The sequence below is a fragment of the Mus pahari genome, chromosome 3, assembly GCF_900095145.1.
Source record: "Mus pahari chromosome 3, PAHARI_EIJ_v1.1, whole genome shotgun sequence".
In the NCBI taxonomy this organism is placed as follows: Eukaryota; Metazoa; Chordata; class Mammalia; order Rodentia; family Muridae; genus Mus; species Mus pahari.
Window position 1 is genome coordinate 156,599,049 of NC_034592.1, and position 27,856 is coordinate 156,626,904.

Consider the following 27,856-nt stretch of genomic DNA (forward strand, 5'->3'; position numbering starts at 1 on the left):
GTGACAAGAGAGACATGTTAGACTTCAAAGAATTAAATCTGCCGCGGCGCACAGCATGCATCTTGCAATATACCCATCTGCATGGTGCATAATTGCCACAGCCTGCTCTATGTACCACCTCTTACTCTCTTTTCTCAGGGTCCTGCAGGCCAGACCTGCCCACTGCCTAGCTGCAGTGCAACAAAAGACAATGCCTCGCGTCATCGCCATTACCTACTGGCAAAATGTCCGCGGTGTGCGCGTGCCGCGGGCGCGCGGCAAAGCAAACAAACAAACAAAAAAAACCAAAACCCCAAAGGCAAACAAAAAAAACCCTCGCCCCTGCCCAGAATTAATCTGCAGATCCCAGACCTAAAGCGTTTTGTGATTATTCGCTGAGCCCACCGGGCGATGTGACTGTTTTATCTTCTGCAGGTCTGAGCCCACCGCGGCACTGCAAGGGGCGCGCAGCCGCGGGCTTTGTGGCCGCGCTTAATTTCGCCTGGGTGGACTGTTGCAGTTCAAAGTATAGCAAATGCTCTATGGTGCTCACAACAGAAGGAGAAGGGGATGGGAGGGGGCTGGAGAAGGGCTAGAGAGAGGAAATGAACACGAAATTCGCAGCTGGCGCTGGTGGCCAGAAGACGCAAGTCTCGGCAGCTGTTGCCACCACGGCACGGTTGGTTGGTGGGTTAAGTGCATATCAGGTTTTCTAGTCTTTAAGACCACCCTAAATGGGCCATCAGCTACACCCCAAATCTCCTTTTGTCTTGACCCAGAAGACAGAAGTACGAGGTCTGAGCTAGGTAGGGGTCTTCCGGTAAGCCCTACGCCCCCTCCCATGTCTGCACTAAAGCGGCAAATGTGAATAACTCCTAAGGGGGCTTTGCTTGATTTTCTGCAGTGCACTGCCGAGACCTTTATTTCTACTGCATCACCGTCCATATAAACAGATTGAGCCCTGACTGTATCACACTATACCACTGCTGAGACCTCCGAGGTGTAATGGGGATGGGGGACATTGAAGGGATTTGCTGGAGCCATCCCCAACAAACAGCAAACATAAACATTAAAAAAAAAAAAAAGGAAAAAAAAAGAAATAAAGAAAACTGCCTCAGAGCAGTTACAAAACAAATTGCGTGTTTACATTCGGCACTTCCTCACCCTGTCTCTACCCTTCCGGTGGGCTCACGACCACCTGTCGCATTTTCCTGTGTGTGACTCTACTCCTTTCCTTGAATCCTAAAGCCTTTTTCCTGACTTGGAGATGAGTATGGGTAATTGCCTGAGTGTGGGGTCTTTAGATAAGGGATTCGCCGCATACTGGGGTAATCTGGGGTGATAAAGCCCTCCTGCAGTCCCTCCTCCCCTCGAGAAGAATCAGATGGGGAGGGAGGCTTTCAGCGTCTGTACTCTAACAGACCAATGCCCACGTCTTGCGTCACGTGTCCCAGCAACGCAAGAGAGCTCGCTCTCTCTCTGGCCAGGGAAAAAGCGAGCAAGAGAGACTCAGAATCAGTCCGGGAGAGGAGAGGACGGAGCCGAACGTCCCTACAAGGCCTCCGCTCATCAGACCCCTTACCCAAAGTCGGGAGCAGCCGGCACCGGGAGCCAGCTCCCGGAGCCGGCTCAGCACTGAGACCGGCGTCCTCTGGTGGCAGAGAAAGAGTTCTATTTACGATTTTCGAGACGAATCGGCACGCTCTTAAATGCCAAGAAGGCGGAGCTAAAGTACAGCAAAGTACGAAGAGAGAACAGAAAAGTTCCTAAAGTTGTTGGCCGACCACCGCCCGAAGGGGTAAGTGTAACTAGAAAGGTGACAGACTTCACCAGCAAGAGATGACTCACTTCAGCCATGGTCCTGGGTTCTAGCCCCTGATCATCTATCCTTACAAAGTTTGGAAACTGAGGCTAGAAATTTTTCCAACAAAAATTTGAATTTTTTTTTCAAAAAAAATTTTTTTCACCCTAGTTTGACTGGGTGCTCCGTCTTACGGGGTCCCAAATTTATTTTGAAAAGCCGCCACCGTGTTATGGGCATGTTCAACTGCCTCCACGGCAATAATATGTCAGGACAACACGATATCCCCCCTGAAGTCGGGGAGCAGCCCGAGCAAGAACCTTTGGAAGCCCCCGGGGCAGCTGCCCCCAGTGCTGGGGCTGGCCCAGCCGAAGAAATGGCGACCGAACCGGACCCCGAACCGTCTAACAATGAGCCCGTCCCCGACGAGACTGGCAGTGAGATCAGTGGACCCCCAGAAGACTCCAAATCTGACATCCAGAGCCCCTGCCAGGCCTTCGAGGAAGTCCGAGTGGGTGGAGACTACAGCCCACCTCCGGAGGAAGCCATGCCATTCGAGACACAACAGCCCAGCCTGGGAGATTTCTGGCCCACCCTGGAGCAGCCAGGACCATCTGGGACCCCATCAGGCCTCCAAGCCTTCAATCCAGCGATTTTGGAGCCCGGGACCCCCACTGGTGCGAGCCCAGGCCTGGGAGCCTATACCCCCCCACCAGAAGAAGCTATGCCATTTGAGTTCAACGAGCCTGCCCAGGGAGAGCGTAGCCAGCCTCCCTTGCAAGTCCCAGACCTTGCTCCAGGAGGTCCGGAAGCATTGGTCCCCAGAGCTCTTCCCGCGGAGCCCAGGAACATCAGATTTGAAAATGCTGGCTTCCGAGAAGACTACAGCCCTCCCCCTGAAGAATCTGTGCCATTTCAGGTCGGTGGAGAAGAATTCGGGGGCGATAGCCCACCCCCAGGACTCCCGCGAGTCATCCCACAAATCGGCATTGGCGGCGAGTTCCCGACAGTCGCGGTCCCGAGTGCGCTCTGCCTCGCTCCCGCCGAGAACGCGCCTCCCCTCTGGGTCCGAGGCGCCATTGACAGACCATTCCGCGAGGCTGTCAGATCTCCTCCTAACTTCGCATGCGACAGCCCCCCGATGGAGATCACCAGACCCCTGCTTGAGATTGGCAGAGCCTCCATTGGGGTCGACGACGACACCGCTGTCAATATGGACAGCCCCCCAATCGCAAGTGATGGCCCGCCCATCGAAGTCTCGGGAGCCCCAGATAAGAGCGAGTGCGCAGAGAGACCCCCAGTTGAGCGAGAAGCAGCGGAGATGGAAGGAAGCCCTACCACCGCTGCTGCGGTGGAAGGAAAAGTCCCCTCTCCGGAGAGAGGGGACGGATCTTCCACCCAGCCTGAAGCAATGGATGCCAAGCCAGCCCCTGCTGCCCAAGCCGTCTCTACCGGATCTGATGCTGGCGGAGCTCCTCTGGATTCCACGATGCTCACAGATAGCCAGAGCGATGCCGGAGAAGACGGGACAGCCCCAGGAACGCCTTCAGATCTCCAGTCGGATCCTGAAGAACTCGAAGAAGCCCCAGCTGTCCGCGCCGAGCCTGACGGAGGGGCAGCCCCGGTCGCCCCAGCGACTCCTGCCGAGTCCGAGTCTGAAGGCAGCAGAGATCCAGCCGCCGAGCCAGCCTCCGAGGCAGTCCCTGCCACCACGGCCGAGTCTGCCTCCGGGGCAGCCCCTGTCACCCAGGTGGAGCCCGCAGCCGCGGCAGTCTCTGCCACCTTGGCGGAGCCTGCCGCCCGGGCAGCCCCTATCACCCCTACGGAGCCCGCTATTCGGGCAGTCCCCTCTGCTAGAGCCCATCCGGCCGCTGGAGCAGTCCCTGGCGCCCCAGCAATGTCAGCCTCTGCTAGGGCAGCTGCCGCTAGGGCAGCCTATGCAGGTCCACTGGTCTGGGGAGCCAGGTCACTCTCAGCTACTCCCGCCGCTCGGGCATCCCTTCCTGCCCGCGCAGCAGCTGCCGCCCGGGCAGCCTCTGCTGCCCGCGCAGTCGCTGCTGGCCGGTCAGCCTCTGCCGCCCCAAGCAGGGCCCATCTTAGACCCCCCAGCCCCGAGATCCAGGTTGCTGACCCGCCTACTCCGCGGCCTCCTCCGCGGCCGACTGCCTGGCCTGACAAGTACGAGCGGGGCCGAAGCTGCTGCAGGTATGAGGCATCGTCTGGCATCTGCGAGATCGAGTCCTCCAGTGATGAGTCGGAAGAAGGGGCCACCGGCTGCTTCCAGTGGCTTCTGCGGCGAAACCGCCGCCCTGGCCTGCCCCGGAGCCACACGGTCGGGAGCAACCCAGTCCGCAACTTCTTCACCCGAGCCTTCGGAAGCTGCTTCGGTCTATCCGAGTGTACCCGATCACGATCCCTCAGCCCCGGGAAGGCCAAGGATCCTATGGAGGAGAGGCGCAAACAGATGCGCAAAGAAGCCATTGAGATGCGAGAGCAGAAGCGCGCAGATAAGAAACGCAGCAAGCTCATCGACAAGCAACTGGAGGAGGAGAAGATGGACTACATGTGTACACACCGCCTGCTGCTTCTAGGTAATGCGGCAGCTTCTGCCCCTGGGCAGTAGGGCCGCCCGGGCCACCCGGGGAGGGGGTGGCAGGGCCTTCCGGTGGGGCTTGGGCCTTGCCCGTGGGAGGAGGGGTCCGGAAACCCTGTTAGAAGTTCCAGGGAGGGACCCCCAACTCTGCCCTGGGGTGGGAGAGGGGCCTTTTGGAGAGTTCGGGTGGCCGAACTATATGCCCTCCAGGGAGAAAAGTGGTGCCGAGCGACACTGAGGGTCGTTACCGGCCGGAGGCCAGCGCCAGCGCCAGCGATCGTAGGCTGGACAGGCGGGGGCGTGAGGTGAGCCCAGAACTGCTGGGGTGGGCCCTTCGGGGCTCCCCCGGCTCGATTGTTCGTGACCGCGGTGGGCTAGGGCCATCGGGGTGCGCGCCCCCGCCTCGCCTGGCACGGCTGCTTCGACTCAGACAGCTTGTTGTTGGTGTGTGTTGGTGTCCATTTCCTGTGTTCGCCTGTGCATGACATGCTCAGTGTGTCCCAGTTTCCATCCCAGGCACTTTCAACGTACCCGCCGATTTTATATTTGTACTCTGAAATAGGTTACCTTGTGATTTGCGCCATGGCGCGGCCAAAACTTTCCGTGTTGGTACACTCTGTAATAACCTGTGTGCAGACTCTCTGCAGCGAGCAGAGGGAAAACGCGCAGGCAACGGTGGCGTGGCATCCTGGGTAATCTGCTGGGCCGATGACTGGGGGGAGTGGGGCCCGCCGCCGCGGGCCTCCATAACCTTTTCCCGGTATGTCTCTCTCTCTCTTTTCCCCTTTGCGCTAAGTATTTCCTCACTTCTCAATACGTATGTCAAACCCTCCCGCCTTAACGGTTGAAAAACCAGACACTCAAGGCTTTGGGGTTGTTCAAAACATGTACATTTTGTATTCTGTGCACATGCACACACATACTGGATCCACCTGTGGGGGGGGGAGCAGAGCAGGAGGAAGGTTGTGGGGGTACTTTAGCCCTGTTGGCAAGGCCACATTCAAAACACACAGGGCTAGTTTCAAGGGAGTGGGCGTGGCTGGATTTAAATATATATATGTGTATATATACATATGTGTATATATATATATATATATATATATATATATATAAATAATAATTTTCTTCTTAGCGAAGAGCCCGAGGTAAGGCAATCACTTATATTTTTACAATTCGTGGCAGGAGGGGCCTAGTTTAAGAAGGTTGGGAGTTGTATGTTGGGAGTACAATCTTGCCTTTGTATTTTAATTGCAATTAAAATAAAAAAATAAATACTAAGTGTGTGGACACTGCACGGGAAGCTGGGAGTAGTCTTGTGAATTGTGTATATGTTTGCATGTCAATCTTTTTTCAAGCAGCTTTAGCTGCGGGAAGGACTGAAGGTAAGAGCTTCTATAAATCAGTTGGGGAATGAAAAAAATAAAGATTTTTTTTTTTAGGATGACGATTAAAGAAATGTTAAGCCAGCCAGATAGGTGCCTTTTGAGGCCCTCATCTTCCACCGCCCACTCCCCAGCTCTCCATGTCCCCAGCTCTCCATGTCCCCTCCCCTCGCAGAAACCCCTCCCCTCATCCTGCAGCCAGAGCCCCTCCCACCACAGACTTCTCATTTCCAACCTGAGGCGTTCATTCTTCTTGCCAGATTAATCAAAACAGCAATTAAGAATGGTCTGTATCTGTGGCTTAAATAAAATCTTCACGAGTGAATCTCCACAATTAATTAATTTTATTTTCTCAGACCTGTCAAGGGATCTCAGGATTACAGTTTCTAAGGTTGTGCTCCATTTGTCTGTGAAATATTTGATAATCTGTGATGGTGTTTATTAAAGACATTGATGACATGACTGTGCTGCTGTGATGTGCCTCCCACAAATCATTATTTTAGACGGGATGGTCATTTTATTTATGCCTACCTGGGGAAATATTGGTATCATTGAATCAAACACATGGAAAAGGGAAGTTGCTATAAATTTCAAATGCCCCTGTTACGTGAAAAGCATAGCACCCTACATGACAAGGCTTGGCTTCCCTGTAGCTCCATTTCCATACTCAGAGAAGCTGACTTGTGAGTTGGGGGTGGGTGGGGGCACAGATATCTGCAGGTAGAAGACCTAAGTGACTGTGCATATCTGAATCCCGGTTGGTCCCTTAATCTCTGGGGCCTTAGTCACCTTGGTTGAGAAACAAAGCTCTCCCAGAAAATTTTCATTCAAGTGTCCTGCAGTAACAGGACTTGGGTCTTCTGTCTAGCCCCTACCCCCAATATAGGGAGAAGGAGCTTGGAAGTCTATACTCTGCTGATGCAGCTCTCTGCACCAAACATCAGATCTGAGGCCAGCTTCTTTCAGAATAGCTGTCGTTTTCCCTTGTATCCCTTAGATTTTTTTTCCCCCCTGGAGGGGCTAATTAAACCCAAACAGAAGCACATTTTGGGGGGTGCCATGGCACTGGCCTGTCTGCCCTTTGTGGATCTCAGCCGCTCTGACCTTTCTATGCATCGTCATCCAGAGAGCAGGCTGCTCAGCCTTGGCCTAGGCCTTGCCTGAGCCTCTAAGATGGCCATTGCTCCCTGCTGCCTGAGACTGCAGCAGCGCTGTCTGTCAAGGCAGGCTGCAGTTTCCCACTAGGCTGCTTTCATTTCGCTGGAGTAACAAGCGAGGGATTGTATCTGGGTCCCTGTTATTGATTGAGGAGGGTCGAAGCAGGAGAGGATTTACTCACAGTTATGAGACGTTTTCACTAACGGTCTACCTTCATTACGTTAAACAAGGTATCTATCCCTTCTGCCGTAGATCAAATGACCACCCTGAAGCATGTATCTTCATGTGTCACATCCACATTCATCTGTTGCTTTTTTAAAAAAAAGTATTTTTCTGTGTGCATAGTTTTTATTGCCCAAACATCATATTGCTATAATTATTTTTAAAGATAGATGATAGATAGAAAAATAGAAAGCTAATAATTCAATAAAAATTCTATAATGTCTGGAGAGCTGAGGCTTTTTAACATAATGTAATCAAGGACTGTTTTCATGTTTCTGTTAGTTTAAAATCTGTGGGTTTTTTTTTTTTCTTTCTTTTCAAAACTTCACTTAGATATTATTTCTTGGTTTAGAGTTGCAAGGGGCTACTAGATCAGAATATTTTAGTATCTCTTGCCTTTATTACAAGTAGGTAAAGCACTCTGTATAATATGACCACTATAGTAACACCTCATTTTTATAGCAAATCATAATTAATTATATAATAATTTATTTGACTGCCAAGTGGTACAGTGCTGTACTGCAATTCACTGTGCGGATTGGTTTTTCTGTTTTTCTGTATTTTTTTTAAAATGCAGCCATTTTCTTTTTCTAAATTCAGAAGGCCTCCACTGAACTGTTTGTGCAGTGGGAAGCCTAGAGTGTCCCCCGACCCCCAAATTTCAAAGTTAAGGAAGAGCTGCATCTTACTTCCCAGTAACATCTGTAATAATAACATGTTTTGTAGAGATCCTTTAAAAAATTTCAACTCCTCTCAAAAACATTTTTTTCTAAATAGTAAATTTTATTTTTATCTAACTCATATGATCTACCCTGAGAAGACAGTATGAACCATAGGGAATTGGGTCACCCCCAGCCTTGGAAAGAGGGGTGGCTCATGCTTTTAACATTGTCAGTGGCCATCGATGATAATGATGACATGTTTTAATTGCATTTTGCATTTTTGAAAGTCTTCTGTTTAGTCACAACCACCCTTTGAAACAGTACTGGGCAGTAAGATCACTTCAGTACCCCATTTCGTGAGCACATCCACTTCACTCACAGAGATTAAAGGCCAGGGCCTCTTTTTTTCTCCCAAAGGTAACAAGGTAAGTATGTGAAGGACCCAGGCCTCTAATTCAGAGGTGCTAATGCTCACCGAGACCATTTGAAAAATTCTATATGGCTTTCTCAAAGCGAGAGCATGACAGTTGGAGTTCTGTGATCTTAAAATCCCTTGCTAAACGACAGGTGTCTAACAGTCTGCTGCTTTCTGAATTCTAGCCAGGCCCTGACAGACCACTGACTGTAAATGTCTATCCAGTGAACATGAAATGTAAGCTGCCCATTTGGGGGAAGCCATTTTGTGGAGGCTTAATACTCACGTTTGCTTCACTGTTCCCCGACATAACACACATATACATACACACCCAAATATTCACATACATACAGCATATACACAGCACACATACATATACATACAACATATACATACATGCCCATACAACACACAATGCATACACATATACATACCACATACAACACACCACACACAAACATATACACACATACAACACACACAGCATACATACACACATACCACACACATACACATACAACACATACATATACCCACACATATACAACACACAAAATGCATACACATATATCAACACCACATACAAACATACACATATAACATACATGACACACATACAACACATGCATATACCCACGTATACACAGCACACACAATGCATGCACATATACACAACACAACATACCACATACAAACATATACACACATACAACACATACACATACCACACACATACAACACATACATATACACACACATATACAATACACATAATGCATACACATATATACAACACCACACACAAACACACACATATAACACATACACAACATACATACACACATAACATATAGCACATACATACTAGGCACACATAACATACACATACAACACAACACACACAACACATACATATACCCACACATATACAACACACAATGCAAACATATATACATAGTACACACAACACATACAAACATTCACACACACAACACACAAACACACACACATACACAACACAACACACAAACATACACACATATACACACACAACACACATTTGCTTTACCCCACACACATACACACACACACACAAGCATTTTTTTCCTTTTGTTCTTTTTTTTTATAATGTAGGTTTTCCTTGACATCTTTTCTGAGAAAAATAATCCCCAAATAGTTTTCTTTAGCAGAGCTTAAGCTTATAACAACATCATCATCAGTAACAACAATAACAATTATTATTATTATATAATTATAGTAAATAATAATAATAATAATAATACAGTACAGTTGCTTTTGTATGCACATTCCAGAATTGGCAGTGCCACAGTACACAAAATTCTTAAGGAATACAGGGTCTCAAATAACTTTTCTCTTTCTGGTCTTTTAAAAGTAATCCTTTTTTTTTTTTTTTTGTTTTTCGAGACAGGGTTTCTCTGTGTAGCCTTGGCTGTCCTTGAACTCGTAATCCTTATTTTTAATTTACAGCTAAGTCCCATTTTTTTATTTATCAAGAATCCAAGCATGATTTTGAAAAGCATTTGTTTTGTCGATTTATTTTAATGCAGGAAATTTAAAATTTTTAAAGAGAGGATAGCATAGTTGATTAAAATTGAAACCCTCAACTCTAGGCACATCCACTTCTTTTTACAATCAGTTTCCCCTCCAAATAAGATGTGCCCACCCCCTTCTTAGCAAGACTATATAGCTTTTCAAATGCTGCTATGTCTTCTAGAAGGCACACAAAGAGCAAATGAAAATTAGTTTCTGAACTTTTTTTAAAACTATGACACAGGTTCAATGCACCTTTCTCTTCCCACAGTTGTCATGAAGTTAAAAATTAGTATGCTTTTTGCCTCTTTTAAACTAAAACTTCACAGAAAGAGAACTTTTCCAAGTAGAAACAACAGGGCCAGAGTGAACAGAGGCCAAGAACTGTGGACACTGGAATTCAGCATCCGGGGGCCTCTGGGCAGCAGACACCGAGTGTCTGACGCCCACCTATCAAGGTCTTTAGTCCGCTGGATGGAGTGCCCATTGTTACATCACATTCCTAGGCTGACCTATAGACCCCTGACCTAGGATCAAGCTCTTCAGAGAGAATAGAAAGAAAATGGGTCTGGCTTTTCCTTTGGAGTTTCAGATGAAGAATCTTTGAGGCCTTTATGCATCTTAAGAATACTTAGTGGGCAGTTTCAGATGAAGCTGCCAGAGGGGGGAGACTTGGAGAGAAGGATTTTTCTTTTTCTTCTTCTTCTTCTTCTTCTTCTTCTTCTTCTTCTTCTTCTTCTTCTTCTTCTTCTTCTTCTTCTTCTTCTTCTTCTTCTTCTTCTTCTTCTNTTCTTCTTCTTCTTCTTCTTCTTCTTCTTCTTCTTCTTCTTCTTCTTCTTCTTCTTCTTCTTCTTCTTCTTCTTCTTCTTCTTCTTCTTCTTCTTTCCTTAAAAGGGGAGCTGGATCCTGGGTGAAGCTTTTTATCGTGTAAGAGCTAGAGTGTTTCACATGTGAGCTCCCCCAAATGTTAAGTTTACAACTTCTTTTTTTCCCCTTCTCCATTTCAAGTGAGGTTTTATTTTATTTTTGTATATTTTCCACGAGAGACTGTTAGCTTGAGCCTAGGCACTCCACACTTCCGGCTTCTACATTTTATGGTTCACTCCTTGTGACGGTTTGTAGTCACAAGTTAACACAAGCAATAGACAAATGACATCTTGCCAAATTTAGGATGATATGATAATGTGGCAGAAGAAAGAAAAAACCCTAAGAGGGTCATTTTCCCCCTCCTGAGCAAGTACCATCTGCCATTCCTGCTTGTTCCTCCTCTCCTTCTCCTGGGATTAGCTACCTATGGATATACTGGTTCAGGATTGTTAGTTAGCTCAGGGGTATGAATGTGATTGTTTTACAAAAAAAGTTGTCTCCAGTTTCCCTTCCCATAACCAGATCACCGCAGAGGCAGACCAGCTGATGGGAGTGTGGAAGAGGACGAGACCCAAGAGAGAGGTAAGGACCTACTCCCCTCCCCCCAACCCCCAAAATGTTAACTTTTCAATTATTGCCAACCACCACAGGCTTGAGGGGACACAGAATGCTTTGGTCTCTGACACGATACCTATGACGTTAGAATTATTGGAAGTATTTTGCATGTGCCACACTGGAAGCGGTAACCAAGGACCATCAGGCAAGTGATCTATGAGAGAACAAGAAATACTAAAGAAGTGTGCTTCCGTGGTCCTGAGGTAAAACCCCAAACTGCGTTACAGAGCAAGTTATGAAAGCTCAGGAGAATTCAGGAGTATTTTGCCTTAAGAGTCATTCCCACTAAACCCAAACAATGGATCTTGCTAAATTTGAATGATTCAGTTAGGGGCGAGGAGAGAGGTATAAAAGTTTTGTCAATTGGTACTGGATTTAAAATTTAATGTGAATCAGTTGGCGTTTCTGACAGTCACACACATTTAGTGTGGGGGACAGTGCAAACATTTAAACTTTGCCTCGTTATTCTTTGATAATGGGAAGGGGGAAAATGCTTATGTGCCTACCTTCTCAGGAGTGTCACGGTCGGTCGAGCATGCTCACTGCCACCGCTAACGGAGAGTGACCTCTTACGAAGACTTCAGAAGGGCCAGCTGGAGCCTCTCTCCTGACTTGCTGGCTCTTGCCTGTCCTTCTGTCAAAGGTTCTGAGTACCCCTCTCCTCCTTCCTACGTAACCAGTTTGTCCCTCACCAAACTGGTTGTTAATGTGTAAACGACTCTGAAGACATTCCTACAGGTAACCTGCACCCAGGTAAGTCCAAAACTGCATTTTTTTTTTCCACAACAAATGTCAACATGAATGGTCACGATGACACACAAAACCCAAAGCTAGGCACAGATGAGTCTAGGACCCCAGAGCTGTATAGGAAATGAGAGCAAGTATCTTGAAGTTTACCTGCTAGATATGTTGAGTCCCCTGGGGCTTCTGAGACCCTGAACCCCAGATTTTAAAGCAGTAAAAGTAGATTACTGGTCTCACTGACCCCTTCATTTCCCAAAGGATACAGTGTCAAGGGTAGGTGGCATTCCTGGGGAAGGGCACAAGTGCATAGTGTATTCAAACATATCCTTTCAAAACAGCACCCTCTTCAATCTTTTATTACATGTGGTTACCCCTAAGTGTCCAGAGGCCAGGACCAAAGCCCAAAGGGTCACTTCTCAGGAAAGGCAGGGTTTATTTGTAATTTGTCTCTTAAGTTGTTGTTTGCTGGTATTATTGTTTTATGCGTGTCTAGAAAGTGTACGTCTTAATTCCTTGCATTTGCACTGAATGGCTCTGTTGGGCCTAGTGTGTGCTTAGATAGCTTATCAAAAAAAAAAAAAAAAAAAAAAAATCACGAGTCACCCAGGAGCCTCCTGCCTACTGTCCCTCAGGTAAGCATTTTTTGGTGGTGGGCTTTAGAAAAGTCTAGAGACAGTAACTAAGGGTTGATATTTCAGGTGGCCACTAGATGGTGAGAGGGTATAAGGCAGAAAAGAGAGAGGACAGGGAAGGCCAGCAAGGTGAGGAAGGATCTTCATTCTTTGTCTGCACCTCAAAATTGAGACCCATAGGGGCCCCCAAAGTTTAGTCAGATCCACATTTTGTATATTTTGAGCTATGACTTACTCTTTTTAGCTATGCACTGAGATTGTAGGAACATTTAAAGGGTATCTATTTAACAGAGGGGTCTTCTAAGCAACTCCATTGACATTTTGCCATGGGGTCTGGGACCTGTTCTATGTACTGTAGATATCTAATATCAGACACACATATGCATACACACATATACACACACACATCACCACCATACATGCACATAAGCACACACACACACAAGCACACACACATGTACACACATACACATATGCACATGAGCATACATACAATACCACCACCACGATCACCGAAAGCTACCACTACACACATTTTACACATACATACTACTACTAACAACATATTAACAACAGCCACCACTACACACATTACACATACACACACCACCACCACCACCATCACCACCCCACCTCCCCACAATTAAGTATGATAGCTCAAATCTTTCTAGTGTCCACTAAATGTCACACATGGTTGAGAGCTCCTCCCAGACGTTACCCATCCCTTGTCCAGAGGAACCTAGACATCGCATAAGGTATATCTTGTTCATCTACTGACAAGCCATCTGAAGGAAAGTTGCCCCTTTTACTAACCAATCAGCAATGTGCACACTAATCTTTGTGGCCTACATTCTTGGATAGAAACGATTTCCACAAATGTCCGAGAGTGACCCCCAGATAACCCTAAATAGGAGAGAAGAAGAAATTATTTCAGGCAAATAAACAATGTATTGGTCTAGGACTCTGATAGGTTAATACCTAACTAGTTAGTGGGCAGCCAGTATCAGGGGCATACATTGATTTAAAAAAAAAACAACAACTTTATAATTGAACATAGGGTTCTTTAAGTTGTAATAATTAGCATCATGCTAGCCTGTCTCCCTCTGCCTGGTGTACACTGGTAAATTCTGTTACTGTAAAAGGGATATGAATATCCAGACAACAAGGGAGGGTCCTGTACCTCCCGTGCACTCACAGATACTAAAAGAGCCTTGACTTAGCCTGTGCACACCAGCCTTAACGATGTACACTCCAAAGACAGCCATCCACCCATGGAAAGGTGACCTGTCACCTTTGTGTGGTAATGAAAGTGAGGTGACCACCACAGTGAGGAGGGGCAGGAGGAGGAGAGAGGAGGAGATTGTCAGAAAGGAAACAGTATTTCCAGAAGTTCCTGACCAAAGATATGTTCTGGTCAAAGGATTGCATTTAGGTCTTTGATAAAATGGTTGCTATGTCCCCATCTAAAAGCAGCATCAGCATCTATCCCCGTGTCTAGGCTTAGTTGTCACTTTAGTGGGCCCAAGTCACCAACTAGCACCTTATCTGTCTCTGTTCTTTGGTTTCTGGGGCTTTGGTTGCGGGGCTTTATGCCATGCTGACTGGAACTGTACTCCCAGCTTCTAACTTTTTAAAAGCAAAGGCATTTTCCAGTATTTTCCTCCTCTTCAAGAACTTAAGATTTTTCACATTTTAAGTTAGCCATCAGGGTAAAGACTAGGGTGAGTCAAAACAGATTGGACCCCCGAGCAGTTAGATGCTGACCATGTCAGGTGGGGAAGCAGCAGTTGACATCCAAACTTCTCGAAGATTTGCTTAGAGTGTCCCAGGTTCTGCTAAGCCAAGTGCCCCGACTAGGAAAACCTTCTCACTGCCTCAGTGCACAATCCTAGAAATTACTCAGGGAAAAACCTCAGAATGTTGACTTGGAGATTTTGCCTGGGACCAAGTACAACATCTTTCCAAGGAAATGCTTAGAAGACTCAAGGCAGAACCCAAAATCCAATGCCAGATGTTAGGGGGAAGTTGGGTAGCCAAAAACCTCCGGGCTGTTTGTACTTTAGCATTCATGTGACTTCAGTTTCTTTCATTTTTGCTCTTAGGAGGAGAGCACAGAAAGTCATTTTGTTTTGCCAAGCCGATCTGCAAGTGAGGATTTAAGACGTACACTTAGGAGGGAATCCCACTCTCTAGTGGGAGTTTTTGGAAATGTTCCATGTTATCACTTTTCTATGTTGTCTCAATGGGGAAGAAAGTCCAATAGTCGGGGGGAGTGGTGTACAGAGAATCCCCAATGTTTGCAGAGGGTGCTAGGATGATGGAGAGAGCACTGGTTAAGCTCAGGGGTCTTGCTGGGACCTTGGTTGATTCTAACACTTGAGTTTAGAGTTCCATGTGCTTGCCAAGTGATGTCCAGGAAAGACTAACGATACATCTTGAACTATTCAAGCTTATCTGAGGTTCTGCCGTGGCCAAAGAGGTACCAAATTTGATGAGTTCTTTTAAGAGGAAGCCAGAAACTTCCCATGTCTCCCAGGTCTACCTCTATGTGTATGAAGTACTCACAAGGGGTTTTGGGCCAGGAACATCTGGAGAAAGTGGGGCACAGAGTAGAAACTCAACTTATTTGGCAGACAAATCTAAAACCAATGTAGCCAAGGCTCACCCAGGTGCCCGGAAGCAATACACTTTCACCCTGGGTGTCCAGTAAGATTTCTCCAGTGAGGTAGCTCCCAGCGGGGAGTAGTGTCCTCAGGAAGGAAGAGGTGGGGCCAGCCTGACTGTCTTAAGTAGAAAAGGGAGCCCATCTCATTTGCACCCCAAGTTCACAGCAGGAGGGAGGAAGCAAGAGGCCCAGGAACATTTTACCTGTTTGTTCTTTTCCTGTTCTCTCTCTTTTCTTGTTTTATTTTTCTTTTCATTTTCAGATTTTTTTTTTTAAAGTAGGATCTTTTTGTAGGGAGAACATTTCTGAGCCAGAATTTACAAAATAGATATATACTTTAAAGGAAAGAAGGGAGAACACCCACTATTTAGGGCTGGGAAGTAGGAAACTCGGAACAAAGGAGGGTTGTTCAGAACTGGCTGGCAGATGGCGCTCCGGGTTTACAATTGAGAGCCTGGTGTTAGAAAATTCACGCCTGCGCCTGCTTCAGGCAGCCCCCTCCCTTTATCTTCCTTCCCAGGGACGTAGCTCCGCCCCAGGCCTAAGAATGTGGGTTTTTAAAAATGTTTCAGGACAGCAATTGGTATCTGGTGACAAATATCCCCACTTTGTAGATCTTAGGAGGTCAGAAAGATAAAATACCGTGGGGTGCAAACCTGGAAGCCCCCCTTTCCTGGGCTTTGGCCTCCTGTGTAACAGTGCTAAGCTCTCGTTCTGACAGGAGTAGTTCTGAGACCCTAAGCACATCCTTCCGTCTTTTGGGGAAAAGGCTGGGGGGGGGGGGAATTCTTTTAGAATCTTTTCAGTTCTCTTTTAATTCTCTTAGGAGATCTTTTAAGTAGAAGGTGTTGGTTAGCACCTCTGCTTCCCCCAGGCATAATACACACACACACACACACACACACACACACACACACACACACACCTTTGAATGTGTCCTTACCAAAATGGCAGATGGTGTAGGAAAAACATCTTAGGCCATCTTTTGTCCTTTAACAAATGACTATTTCTGGGTCCCCTGCTTGGAACTATATTGTGTGGCAGCAGAGGTCAGAAAGTTCATCCTTTTTCACCCAGCCAAGGGCTGGAAAAGAAATACATACGTAAGGCTCTAGGAGAAATCCAAGGAGCCTCCCTGGAGGAGAGGACATTTTAGACACAGTGGAACAAAGCGGGACTGGGTCCCAAAGACAGTGCCTTTGTACATGCCCTGATCCCACTGCCCCATCTCCTCCACAGCAACTGAGGAAGGTCTGTGGGCTTCCTAGGAAGGGGCGGCAGACTTTTCTGGGAACTTACCCTCTTCCACTGAGGCCACCCTTAGTACTTCATTCCTCATAGCTTCTTCTTCTATGTCTCTTCTAAAATGTAAGCGGGTCAGAGAAATAAGATACGAAGTATTAGTTCAGGCTAACATTTCTGTACTCTGCTAGTCAATTCTTTTCAAACTTTGTTACAACTTTCTTTCCCTCTTGCCCGTTTTGTTTGTTTATCTTTTGTTTTCTTTTCCTGAAGGTTTAAAAGGGCATTTTTTTTCTTTTTCTTTGATTCTTTAGCCCCACCTTCAGGGCATCTGATATGTAACCTTCAAGGCTGGCAGTAAGCTGTCTCCCCAGGTGTTAGTGATGTGGGTCTAGGTAAGCAGCTCGGTCTAGTACCAGTGGACCTACCCACCAGAGGTCAGCAAAGAGCTCAGAATAGCTGGGTCTGCTTGCAAATGTGGGAACTGGTAGAATTCTCTAGATCAAATGCAGACAACCTAAACAGAAAACCGCCCCATATTTCAAAGGTGTGTGTGTGGGGGGGGGGGGGTGTCATCCTGTCTTGGGTCCCTGGGCACTTAATTTGAACACACTGGAGGGGATGAAGTCTTGATCTGTTGTGATTTGATGGGGTTCTTTGTCGGGCCAACTCCAAACCCACAAATCCTTGCCTTATTGGGTTTCTCACTCTCCTAGGGCCCCTAATCCCATCTAGGGACACAATGCCCACTTTTCACGTCCCACAGGACTGAAAACCTTCCCACGCCTCACATTTGCCCTGGTCCTTTTTCTTTTAGGTGTAATGTTATTGTTAAAACGAAGTCATAAGATTATAACACCGCCCCCAGCCCAGGACCCCAAGCCCCAGCCCCCACTCCAGCCCCTGCCCTGTTGTGAGTGTCCTTATCTCTGGCTCCTCACCCAGATGTGTAGCTAAGAAGTATTTATTAACCATGGGTCCCAGGGTTCTTTATTTGGCTTCCCTCACCCCAGGCGTATGTACAGAAGCCAGTTCCCCCCCTTCTGCCATCTCTCCACAGATTCTTGACTTAATTTAACCTTTTCACTCTGGTAGGGAACAGGGGAAAGGAATCTGGATTCCTCTCCCCTCCTTGCTTCCCTTTTTTCTGAGCTTTTGAAGTCTGTGGGTCCTTAAGAACTACTTGTTAGTTAAGATCACTCCCCTTAGCTAGTTCATGATTGTTGAGTGGTGGGAGGGAAAGAAGGAGAGAGAGATAAAGGGCAAGAGAAAAAGAAGCCCCGGAATGATGTTTGAGAAGCAGAGTCAGGCCAGGGGAGAGAGGAGAGAACAGAAGGGAAGGCTTGGCCCTGTTAGTGCTATCTATACTCCAGATGAAGTCCCTGACCTAGGGAAACTTCAAGTCTTGGAGAAAATCAGGGTTTCAAGTAACGATCGCTGCCCAAGCAGAGATGGACGGCTATCAGAGGACAAGAATTGAGCACAGCGAGGCTTGGCTGGACTTAAGCAAGGAGGAAGAAAAGAGAAGGCTCAGGGGGTGACCAGATTTCAGGACCCACTTGGGAAAGCAGCAGCCAGGAGGCTGGTGGTGGATCCAGGATGTCACCATGGCCCTCTGGGGTCTGGCCACTGGCTTCTCTGTCACAACAGGCCCCATTTGCTTTCTTCAGAGTTTTTTTTTTTTTTTTTTTACTTGAACCCAAATGATTTTGTTTAACTTTCACGTTAGACTCCCTCCCCCCCCCACACACCCTTCTGCCACAACCTGATTTTCTGAGTGTTTCCACAGGCTTTGCCCACTGAGTGGTTTTGTTCTATTTTGTTTTAAGCAATCTGGCACGCCATGGACCTTTTTTTTGTCAGAAACAGAAAAACAAAACAAAAACAAAAAAACAACCCACTCTATCTTTGTGAGTCCTTTGTTTCAATAATTATCCAGAACAAAACCAGGGCAGGCCTATAGGTGAACGCGAGCACTTTGTCCACTGAACATACATTTCAGAGATTGAGGAGAGCCTGAGAGTTTTTGAGGTTGATGGCCCCAAGAATTTGGCACCAGCCAGGTTCCATATGGACACTGTTTTCTGCCATTTTTTTTCCCCTTCCTTCCTCCCTTCCTTCCTTTTTTCCACCCCACCACCCCGCTTTGAAAAACAACTTTTATTCCCCTGTGTACCTTCAGTTGAGAGGAAGATAATTCTCTCCAGTAAGGAAGAGTAAGGGGAAAAGAAGGGGGTAGGTTAAGCCAGAGGACAAGGGGACAAGATTGATGGCTCAGCACTGGGGTCAGGGCACAGACTGGAAGACACCATACCCAGACACAAGTCAAAAGAGTACAGCCTCAGCTTCCTGGCTGTCGTCAGGAAAATAGTCTGTCAGCTGCCTCTCTAGCTCTACTCTCTAGGTCAAGTTTAAGAAAACAAAACAACTCAAACCCCAGCCCAGTTGGTTGTGCTAGGACCCTATTCTTTCACATTTGGTTTTTTGATTAGGCTCCTTCTCATGATTTAGATTCCCCCACCAGGAAAAGTTGTTGACCCTCCCCAACCAGTGCCAAGAGTTAGAAATGTGTTGCTAATTGATTTGAGTTGAATTTGTATTGCTTTGAGACTTAGGAGAAAAAAAAAAAAAAAAAAAACGGCTTGGGGTTGAGGGGAGCGCAGAGTTGCTGTTCTCATAAGCTGAGAGAAGGACCCCCCTCACCTCCCCCACATGCTAATACAGGGAACCTTCTTTAACATTTTGAAATCTTTGGAATGGGGATGTCACAGCAGTTCTGAGAAAGAAAAAGGGGAGATTGAAAGGGAATTTAGCATAAAATCGACACGCCAGCTTTAGGCAGAGAGACACTCTCTAGCGTGGTTCCAAATGAAAACAGTTGTCACCAGTTAATGTTTCCACATTTTTGACCATTGGCAGACCTCAGGTTTACTCCTGTGTAGACTTTGTTAACCTTGGCAAAGAGCATGGGAAACTCTCTAGTCTCCTATACATATGAGCCCATTTTCCCTACCTGATAAGTTGTCCCCAAATTTCCAATCAACATGTATGTTAAATGTTCTTGTTTCTTGTCTGCTTGCCTAGTAGCCTTACTACGCATGCAGTAGCTGCCCACATGTCTACCACGCCTCTCAAGAGGATGAGTCCTGCTCAGGTTGGTGAGTCTGCCTTGATTTGGGCATTTTTATTCATTCATTCATTCAGTCAGTCAGTCCACTCAGTACATATACACCAGAATGTGCCCTTCCCTGTGTGGAAGCCAAAGGTCTAAGACATGGTTACTCCCTTTATGGTCCTGTGGTTAAAAATCAGACGCGGGAAATAGACAATGGTGGGTAATCTCTAGGAAGGCATTCTGTGAGAGTAGATACAGAGCTCATGCAAAGATGGTTTCAGTGGTCTTTCAAGAGCGTTCTAACCCAAGTCAGGAGACTACGTCAGAACTGACACGACATGATGCTAATAATAAGCTGCAGGAGACCCAGGAGAACTTATCTCTGAATAGACAGACACCTGCCTCTAGGACAACCAACCTTCCACATCTTCATGTCAGCCTGAGGCTGAGGAAAGTAACTCCAGTTGGCAGCCAGAGTACCTGCATACCCCTCACAACCTTCTGCCCTCCGTCTTAGCTGTGGTCCACCGTCTTAGATCCTGGCCTGCCCTCCATCTTAGCTCTGATCCACCATTTTAGATCTTGGCCTTCAGGCCTCTTTTTTTCTGTTCCCTAAAACAGAAAGTCTGCGTTCAAATGCTGTCATTAATTCTATAGAATGAAAAATATCTAGAATTTGTTTCCAGGTTTCCTTTCACAAATATCTGTAGGTTGCCTTCATATTCTTCTTGGGATTCAATATCTTAATCTATTCTTTTCTAATGTTTAGCCTGGGTAGGTTCCATATACACTTATATGTATCTTTAAAATGTGTATGTTTACATACAGTTAGCTTTTGTTTCTGTTTTTTTTGTTTTGTTTTTGGTTTTTTTGTTTTTGTTTTTGTTTTGGCAGATGACTGAACTAAAAGAATTCTTAAGTCAGTATTCTATAATAAACCAAATTTAGATGTATGGGATCCTAAACTTCTCCTTTAAAATCTCCACCTTTCAAAGAGAACTAGAACAGGGGCACGTGGCTTGCTCCTTCTAGATATTCAGGGATGAGCTCACAGTGAATTTGAGAGGTGGGGATTTGGCCCAGGCCTCCTGACAGGGCTGCAGGTGGTTGTGTTCAGTTCAGTTAATCCCATTAGCTGCCAAAGGCTTATAAGGTTACTCTTAATAAACAGTTCTGTGAGGCCAAAATGAGGAAAAGTCACATTTTTAATAATGAAGTCCCCAGAAATAGGACAGGGGCAGTGCCAGGGACAGGGAGGGTGAGCTGGGCCCTCAGTACCTGTTTTTCTCACCCCATTTTCCCTGCTCAGGACTATGACTGCCTAGCAACCTCCAGTACAGCAGAATGGCTTTCCTCTTCTGTGTTCCCCGGTTGTAGAGCCCCCAACCCCCAACTCCCTCAGCCCCTATACCTCCAGTACAGCATGCTGTGTTGCTAGTATGGTCACTTTGTTTCTTCTAAACAAGAAATGGAAAGTCCAGGCATGGAGAAAAAACCAAGAAGAGCTAGTAAGCGAACCACAAAATAGCCTGGTTGTTGGCACGACCAGCCTCCTGGCTGTATGGTCACAGCCAGAGGAAAACCTGGTACTTAGTGGCACAGGTGGATTGCACACCTTAACCTGGAGTCGCTCAGAGGTGCATTAGCAATGATTCAGCCGAAGGAGGCCTGGATGCCTATTCTGACATGCCACATACTAGCATACCCTCTAGAAACCCGGAAGCCTGCCAATTAAACTCCCTAGTGTAACTTAAAGGGAGCCTTCCCGACGTGTATGATATTTAGGAAAAGGAAATCAAGCTAATTTTGAAAGCTCTTGACATGTGAGATTCCTTAAAGTGTAAGTAGTTTAAGACAAGGATGAATATTATGAATCGCATCCATAGCATGTGTTTGAATATATGTCACATTCCAGCAGCAGAGAGAGCTCCACACCCCTCAGGGATAAGATCCTTTTGGTGTTCATTGTTGTTGGTTCTCAGCTTTTGGGCTTTGAATGTTACCTACCTTCAAGGTGGCTTGCATGAAGCTCTATGTTGGTTAATAGGAAGAGGGTAACCTTGTCACAAGATGAGACATTATTGCAGATAGACCCTTCAGTAGCTCAGTGTCCACACCGAATAGAAATGACCTTCCCTGCAGCTGGGTGACACTCAGCTAGGAACAAGGTGATTAATTATGCGTGTAAGTTACAGCTTTATTGCAAGCTTGCAGCAGGAAGGCTGGCATAGTACACACACACACACACACACACACACACACACGCTTTCTCTTCAAGCATTAAAGACATTTGGATTTTATCTTTTCTGATCAAACTTCTCCACTTCCTTCTAAATAGCTTCCTCTTGCCCCTTAGCTAAGTCAACAGGGAGAACGGCCTCCGGGTTTTGTTAAATTGTGGATCCTGACAATGACTGGTGTGCAAAGCCAGACATGGCGAGGCTACCATTCCCCACCATGAAAAATGGCTGTGCAGGCAGGCACCTTGCTACAGACACAGGTTGGCTCAAAACATGGCTTTTTTTCCTCCTCACTCTCCCAAGGTTAGGATTTTGCTTAGAATTCTCTGCTTCCCGCTAAGATCTCCATCAGCGAAGGGGCTGATTTCAGGCAGAGTAAGGACCACTTCAGCAAATGAGAGAAAAGGAAAGAGTGGCGAGCAGGTTTGCTCCGGCAGCAGCAAAGAAATCAGCCGTGCCATTTCCCTGACAGCTCCTTAATTACGGTGAAAGAACAAGCTGTTTTCAGCTTTTTACAGAGAAGTCTTGTAGTAGGGAAAAGGAAAAAGACCTGAAAGGGACAGGGGCTGCTGGGGCGCAAAGAGTAGACAGCTGTCACCGCTGAATGACAGATTCCCTTGATAGGAGAATCCCAACCCCTCCCTGCAGACTGCGTACCCCTGCCCAAGTCTATACCATTTTGCTTTATTCTACCAGGAGGACTGTGAAAGAAGAGCCAGAAAGGCCTCTCCCTTTCCTTTGTAGGGCCAGGTGAGATTTTAGTCCTCAGGCCAGTCTTCCTGACTGGGGCCTTTCTCCAGTGGCTGGAAGACTGTTCAGGTGCTCTCCTTTCTTTAAGGTCAGTGGCCAGGTCGGATATGTCACCCCAGTGTACATGCCTTAGAACTGGAGAGACCCAGAGCCAACAGGCCCGGAGACAGGAGTGGCTTCAGTCAGAGGCCATGTTGTCGTGCTGGGGAGGAGCCAGAGACCTAGACGTCCAGCCTATATATTCATGTCAAGCAAGAATCGGCAAGGTCCTTATTTTTCTTCCCACCTCTGGACTTATTTCTAATCCTCTGATCTCAAGCAGTTTCTTGGCCTGCTCGAAGCTCCCAAAAGCACTCTGGCATGTCCAGAAAAGAAATAAAAGTGAATTCTAAATGCTTTCTTAGAGATAGAAAGAGCCTTGGTTTCTGGGAATGGGAAAGTAAGCGAGAAAAGAGTAAACTGAGCATGCCCAAGGTGAGCCGTGAGATCTCTGGGGATGAGAACAGGAGGCACACACACACACACACACACACACTCACACACACACTCACACACACTCAGAGTAAACTGAGCATGCTCAAGGTTAGCTGTGAGATCTCTGGGGATGAGAACAGCAGATGCGTGCATGCACACACACACACACACACACACACACACACACACACACACACAGTGTAAGCCACTCATCTCTGCAGCCTTTGTGTAACCATTACACATAGAATGTCTGCTAGAAGTCATGTCCATTCTGAGAGGGACCCCAGCCTTGAATGTAGCACTCAGGGTTATGTCTATCTCCCACTGACCCCAAGATACACACTACACAGTCACCTCTTCTGAGACAATGTGTGGTTTTCTTTTTCCTGCTCCGCTCCTTACTCCCCTCACTCAGTTGACACACTGTTCCAAACACGGGCGATTTTGATGATTATTAACCAGCAGCTGACAATAAGCCAGTAAGGACTTAGGGCTTTGTGGTAGGTGAAGTACTGCATTCACAAATCAAGCCACTTTGTTTTTTACACACAAGATTAACAAACAGAATGCCACATCTATGGTATCATCTGGGAGGCGGGAATCTCAGGTGAACAAGGGTACTGCACGATGCAGAGCCTGCTCTCCCCTCAGCTAAGCCAGGTCCAAGCAGGGAATTTATCCTAAACACTATGCAGGGTGACTCTGCCTGCCGCAGAGATGAGGGAATGAGTGAATGGCCATCTCTCAGATTTTAGTGGATCCATGTTAGGGAAAACACTTGAAAAATATAATAGATAGGCCCTAGTTTGTTTGTTTTATTTGTAAAGCAATGCTTGGGGAACTGGGAAAAAGATAACGAGGGCAGCACCCCAATTTACTGCCCTACCTGCTTATAGGTTTCATTTTAAAATGGTTGTTATTTGAATGAGAAAAATAGAAATATTCCAGATACCTTCAATATGGGGTGTACCCAGCGTAGGGGTCAGAAAAAGCTTGTGTTAGAGGGTCAACATTTTCAGTGTCATAATAAGGAAAGTGTTCGAGAATTCCATCCCTTTTTAACAATAAGCAGGCACTTTGGAAAAAGAAAACAGAGAGATTTTGATGAAATACCGAGGCCATGGGATCCTAATGATGTCTGAACGACTGGTCTCTTATCCTCATGTCAGAATTCACGTTGGTAGAGATGAGATGGTTGTTCATTTACATTTTATAGGGTGGTAGAATAAAAGAAGGCTGTACTTTAGCTGCAATGTCACCAAACCGCTGTGCACAGTACAGCCTTAAAGCCTTCCTTTCATCCGTGTAGTTTTGCTCTGGTAAATTTTGAGCCGTTTGGCACACCTTAAAAACCTAGGTTTTCCTTGCTTGAAATATGTAGCTCTCTCTGCCATCCTTATAGCCTTCCATGTTCCCCCCCTGTGGTGACCTTTCTGACTCTGAGTTTTTGTCTTTGTTGACACTAATACATCCTATCGATCTGCTTGAAGGTTCGATTGTAAAAACTCGTTTGGATGTCTTCTCCAGAAGCAACCACTCTGCCTGAATATTTTCGCCCATCAGCTAACCACCTGCCCAGACTGCACCCCCACACAACCCGCATGCTGTAAGGAAGCTTAATTTTTAGGACACAGATCTGACCACGAAGGCAGCCGAAGAAGGGAGCTTACACATGAGCAAGATGTGGACAAGATGCGGGAGTCTCTTGCCTTCTCTGGGTAGTCATTCAGAGACTGCTGCAGAGAGAAGCTGGGGATGAGGAAGCAGGCTGGTCCCTACAGGCAGGTGGGCAGGTAGAAAGACCTGTTAGTATTCCCACAGTAGCAGCAGCAGCAGCAGCAGCAGCAGCAGCCTGAGAGGCAGGGTCAGTCTAGTGCCTGCAGCCATCTTTCATTCAGAGGAAGCAAAAGCCGGTCAACCTTGCTTTGTCTTAGGTAACAACCAGCTTGATCCAGTTCATGGAAGAAGAAGAAGAAAAAAAAAAAAGCAATGAGAAGTGTTTTCATTACAAAAGAGAAATGTCTATAATTTTAGTTTGGGACAAATTGACATCCCCCCTCCATTTTTTATTTCACAGTCTCCAAAACTGAGCCAAGCTAATCAATTCTCTCTCTTTTCTCTCATCTGCATAGATAATTTAGCTAGTCTATGTTGGATTCTACCTCTCTCCCTTCTGTCTTATCAGTGCAGAGAAAGCTAGGCAGGTAGAAGAGAAGATGGCAGGTCGGTCTCTTTGTGTTTTAGTCTAGCTCTGTTTATAAACACCTCAGGCAAAGGGGAAATGCAGACACCATCCTGCTCCATCTTCCTCATTTTTTTTTCCCCCTCCGGGGTACAGGCCAGGCAGAGCCCACAGGTAACCAAACCCCTATCGGCTAGCTTTGACTTGGATATTTTATTTTTATTTAACAGTCACGTCCCTCTGAACATCTACATTTAGCAGTTTACCAAGTTTTGAATAGAAAAATGAAAGGTTAAGAGTTAAAAACATAGATTTTTCAGTCGTCCTGTCAAGCAGGGACCTTGGGATTCTAATGAGTCTCTGAAATCAAAGTCTTGTTGCTGAAATGGAGCGGTGGTGCTGGGGCTGTCACGAAGCTGGCAGGTGGCGGGACAAGGGACAAGCAAGGCTCCACTGAGATAAATGGTGGTGGTTTTGTTTCTCTCCAGGGCTTCTAGGCTGCTTGTAGCTAGCTGGCTTTTCTTTCCTTCTCTTTTCCCGTTCCTTCCTTCCTCCCTTTCTCTCTGCCCTCCGCCCAGGTATACCTTTTCAGTTTTCTCATTTTTTGAAGATTCGGGCCTCTTCATTTTCTTGTCATAGCCTCTTCTGTATCCACTTTAAAAGTGAAATATTTGTTAAACGTCCTCCCCCTCTACACACACCCCAGAGCTTCACTTTCTCTTTGCCATCTGTACCAATCAATCTAGAGGGCATGAAAGTTTTACAAAGTTAGGGGAGAGAGAGAGAGCAACAAAAGCAGATGAAACGTAAGGCAGAGTTGTAAATTACAGTATTAAGATTGCTCAGGGATCATCTTTATATCTACATTTTTCTTATCTCTAACCTACTTCATTGACAGAAATTAAAGTATAAAGATTATTTAAGAAAGTCATCCTTTCAGTGTGACAAGTCACTTTAAATGGCTGTGTTCCAGGAGCTTCCTAGATGCTTGGATTAAAAGCTCTAGCTAGGGGCCGGGCATACTCTTAGATATTGGTGTGCCCTTAAATTGCCAGAAGTATACAGGGTGTCTATTTAACTAGGAGACTGAATATCTCTTGATCCCAGCTGAGTTTTCAATCAACCTTACTATATAGCTCAACTATCTTGACCAAAGACAGTCAAGGCCCTTTTACTCTGAGCAAAAAGGGCCAAAGCAGCCCTCATCTTCTTGCACTTGGCTTAGGCAACTCCTCAGTGCCACCCTTTCTTGAGTAGCTGCCATCCCACCAGAACCCCAGGGTTTGGACTAAAGTCCTACCTACCCCTCCCTTCTGTTGTTAAAATCATTAAGTGACGGCTGACCTCTCACCCCAGGGTACTGGCATCTTCTATAGGTGAAGGGAAACTTTCCTAGTCTTCAGTTCTTAGTGTTAGATCACTGCAACCTAGTGATAAAAATAGGCCTAGTTAGTATGTTATAATTCACCACTGGATGTCCAGCTTTCTGCTACCTTCTTTAATGACACCAATTTTGGTGACATGCTTCCTAGAACCCTGAGCTTGCTCCAGTCACGGAAACTCCCTCAGATGAGCATTAGAGAAGGTAGCTGCTTTCTCCTGCCTTCCTCAGGAAGAGCCATCCTGGCTTTCCGGTTCTGTGATTAGGGAGCCCCAGCTCCCTTCTGGCCCAAGGCTGATGCTGTTGTTAAAATGTTGAAGACTGAGAACACATTCTCTGCTGTGCCTGTAGCTGGAGGCTCTTTCCTGGGTGGATGTAATGTTGGCATCAGTTAATTGGGGGGAAAATCTGAGTCAGGCCTTGTAATTTTAGCCGGTCTGTACAAGTGATGGGTACACCTGTCACTCAATCTAGTGTCCAAGCTACAAGTCACAGCTGTAGTATGCTTTCAGCATTAGCTGGTATTGTACTGTTCCTTAGGAAAAAGAAACTATTCCATGCGGTTAGTATTTTGCCTATTAACCCTTAGGGAATTTCTTGGGGTCCTTTATTTGTTTGGCTAATAGGGACAATATTTAAAACCAGTCTGTTTTTTGTTTGTTTGTTTGTTTGTTTGTGTTTTTTGTGGTTTTTTTTGTTTTTGTTTTGTTTTGTTTTTTCGAGACAGGGTTTCTCTGTATACCCCTGGCTGTCCTGGAACTCACTTTGTAGACCAGGCTGTTATCCTCACCCAATTTTAATTTACCTTATCATTTTATGTAAATAGCCTCCAAAGGCAACACACATTTTTAATACCCACCCCCAGATATATAAAACCAGTCTGCTTTGTATTCTTTGTGAAGTCAGTGACATTCTTTTAATTTGGGGGTGTAATTAGCACAAAAGGAATTGTAATCTGAGAATATAGTGGAGACTAATGTAAGGGACAGACAGGAATGTTCAAGAAAGCGAGCCGAGGCCACTTTCCTAGTACTGAGTGGCATGCAGAGACCCTGGGATGTGGCTGTAGGTACAGCTAAGGCCTGTAGCTCATAAAAAATGTCCCTTTATCCAATCTCCAGGCTTCTTTCACATACCTGGTACTTTGGGGCTGCAGAATTTTCTCCAGTTGGACACTTCAAGAGCA

At 46.2% G+C, this 27,856-nt stretch overlaps 1 protein-coding gene across 4 annotated transcripts in view; it reads left to right on the forward strand.

Annotated features, from left to right (window-relative positions):
- Positions 1 to 2,009: 2,009 nt before the first annotated feature.
- Positions 2,010 to 27,856, forward strand: part of LOC110317699 (guanine nucleotide-binding protein G(s) subunit alpha isoforms short) — a 50,883-nt gene continuing 25,036 nt past the window's right edge. The window contains exons 1-2 of one of the 4 annotated variants that reach the window (XM_029536988.1): positions 2,010 to 4,371; positions 4,584 to 4,958. In XM_029536988.1, coding sequence (XP_029392848.1) covers positions 2,013 to 4,371; positions 4,584 to 4,858 — 2,634 coding nt within the window. In that variant the 5' untranslated portion in view covers positions 2,010 to 2,012 and the 3' untranslated portion in view covers positions 4,859 to 4,958. Of the gene's footprint in view, positions 4,372 to 4,583; positions 4,959 to 27,856 lie in introns of those variants that run through there. The other 3 variants (XM_021192341.1, XM_021192339.1, XM_021192340.1) reach the window with 3 other exon arrangements.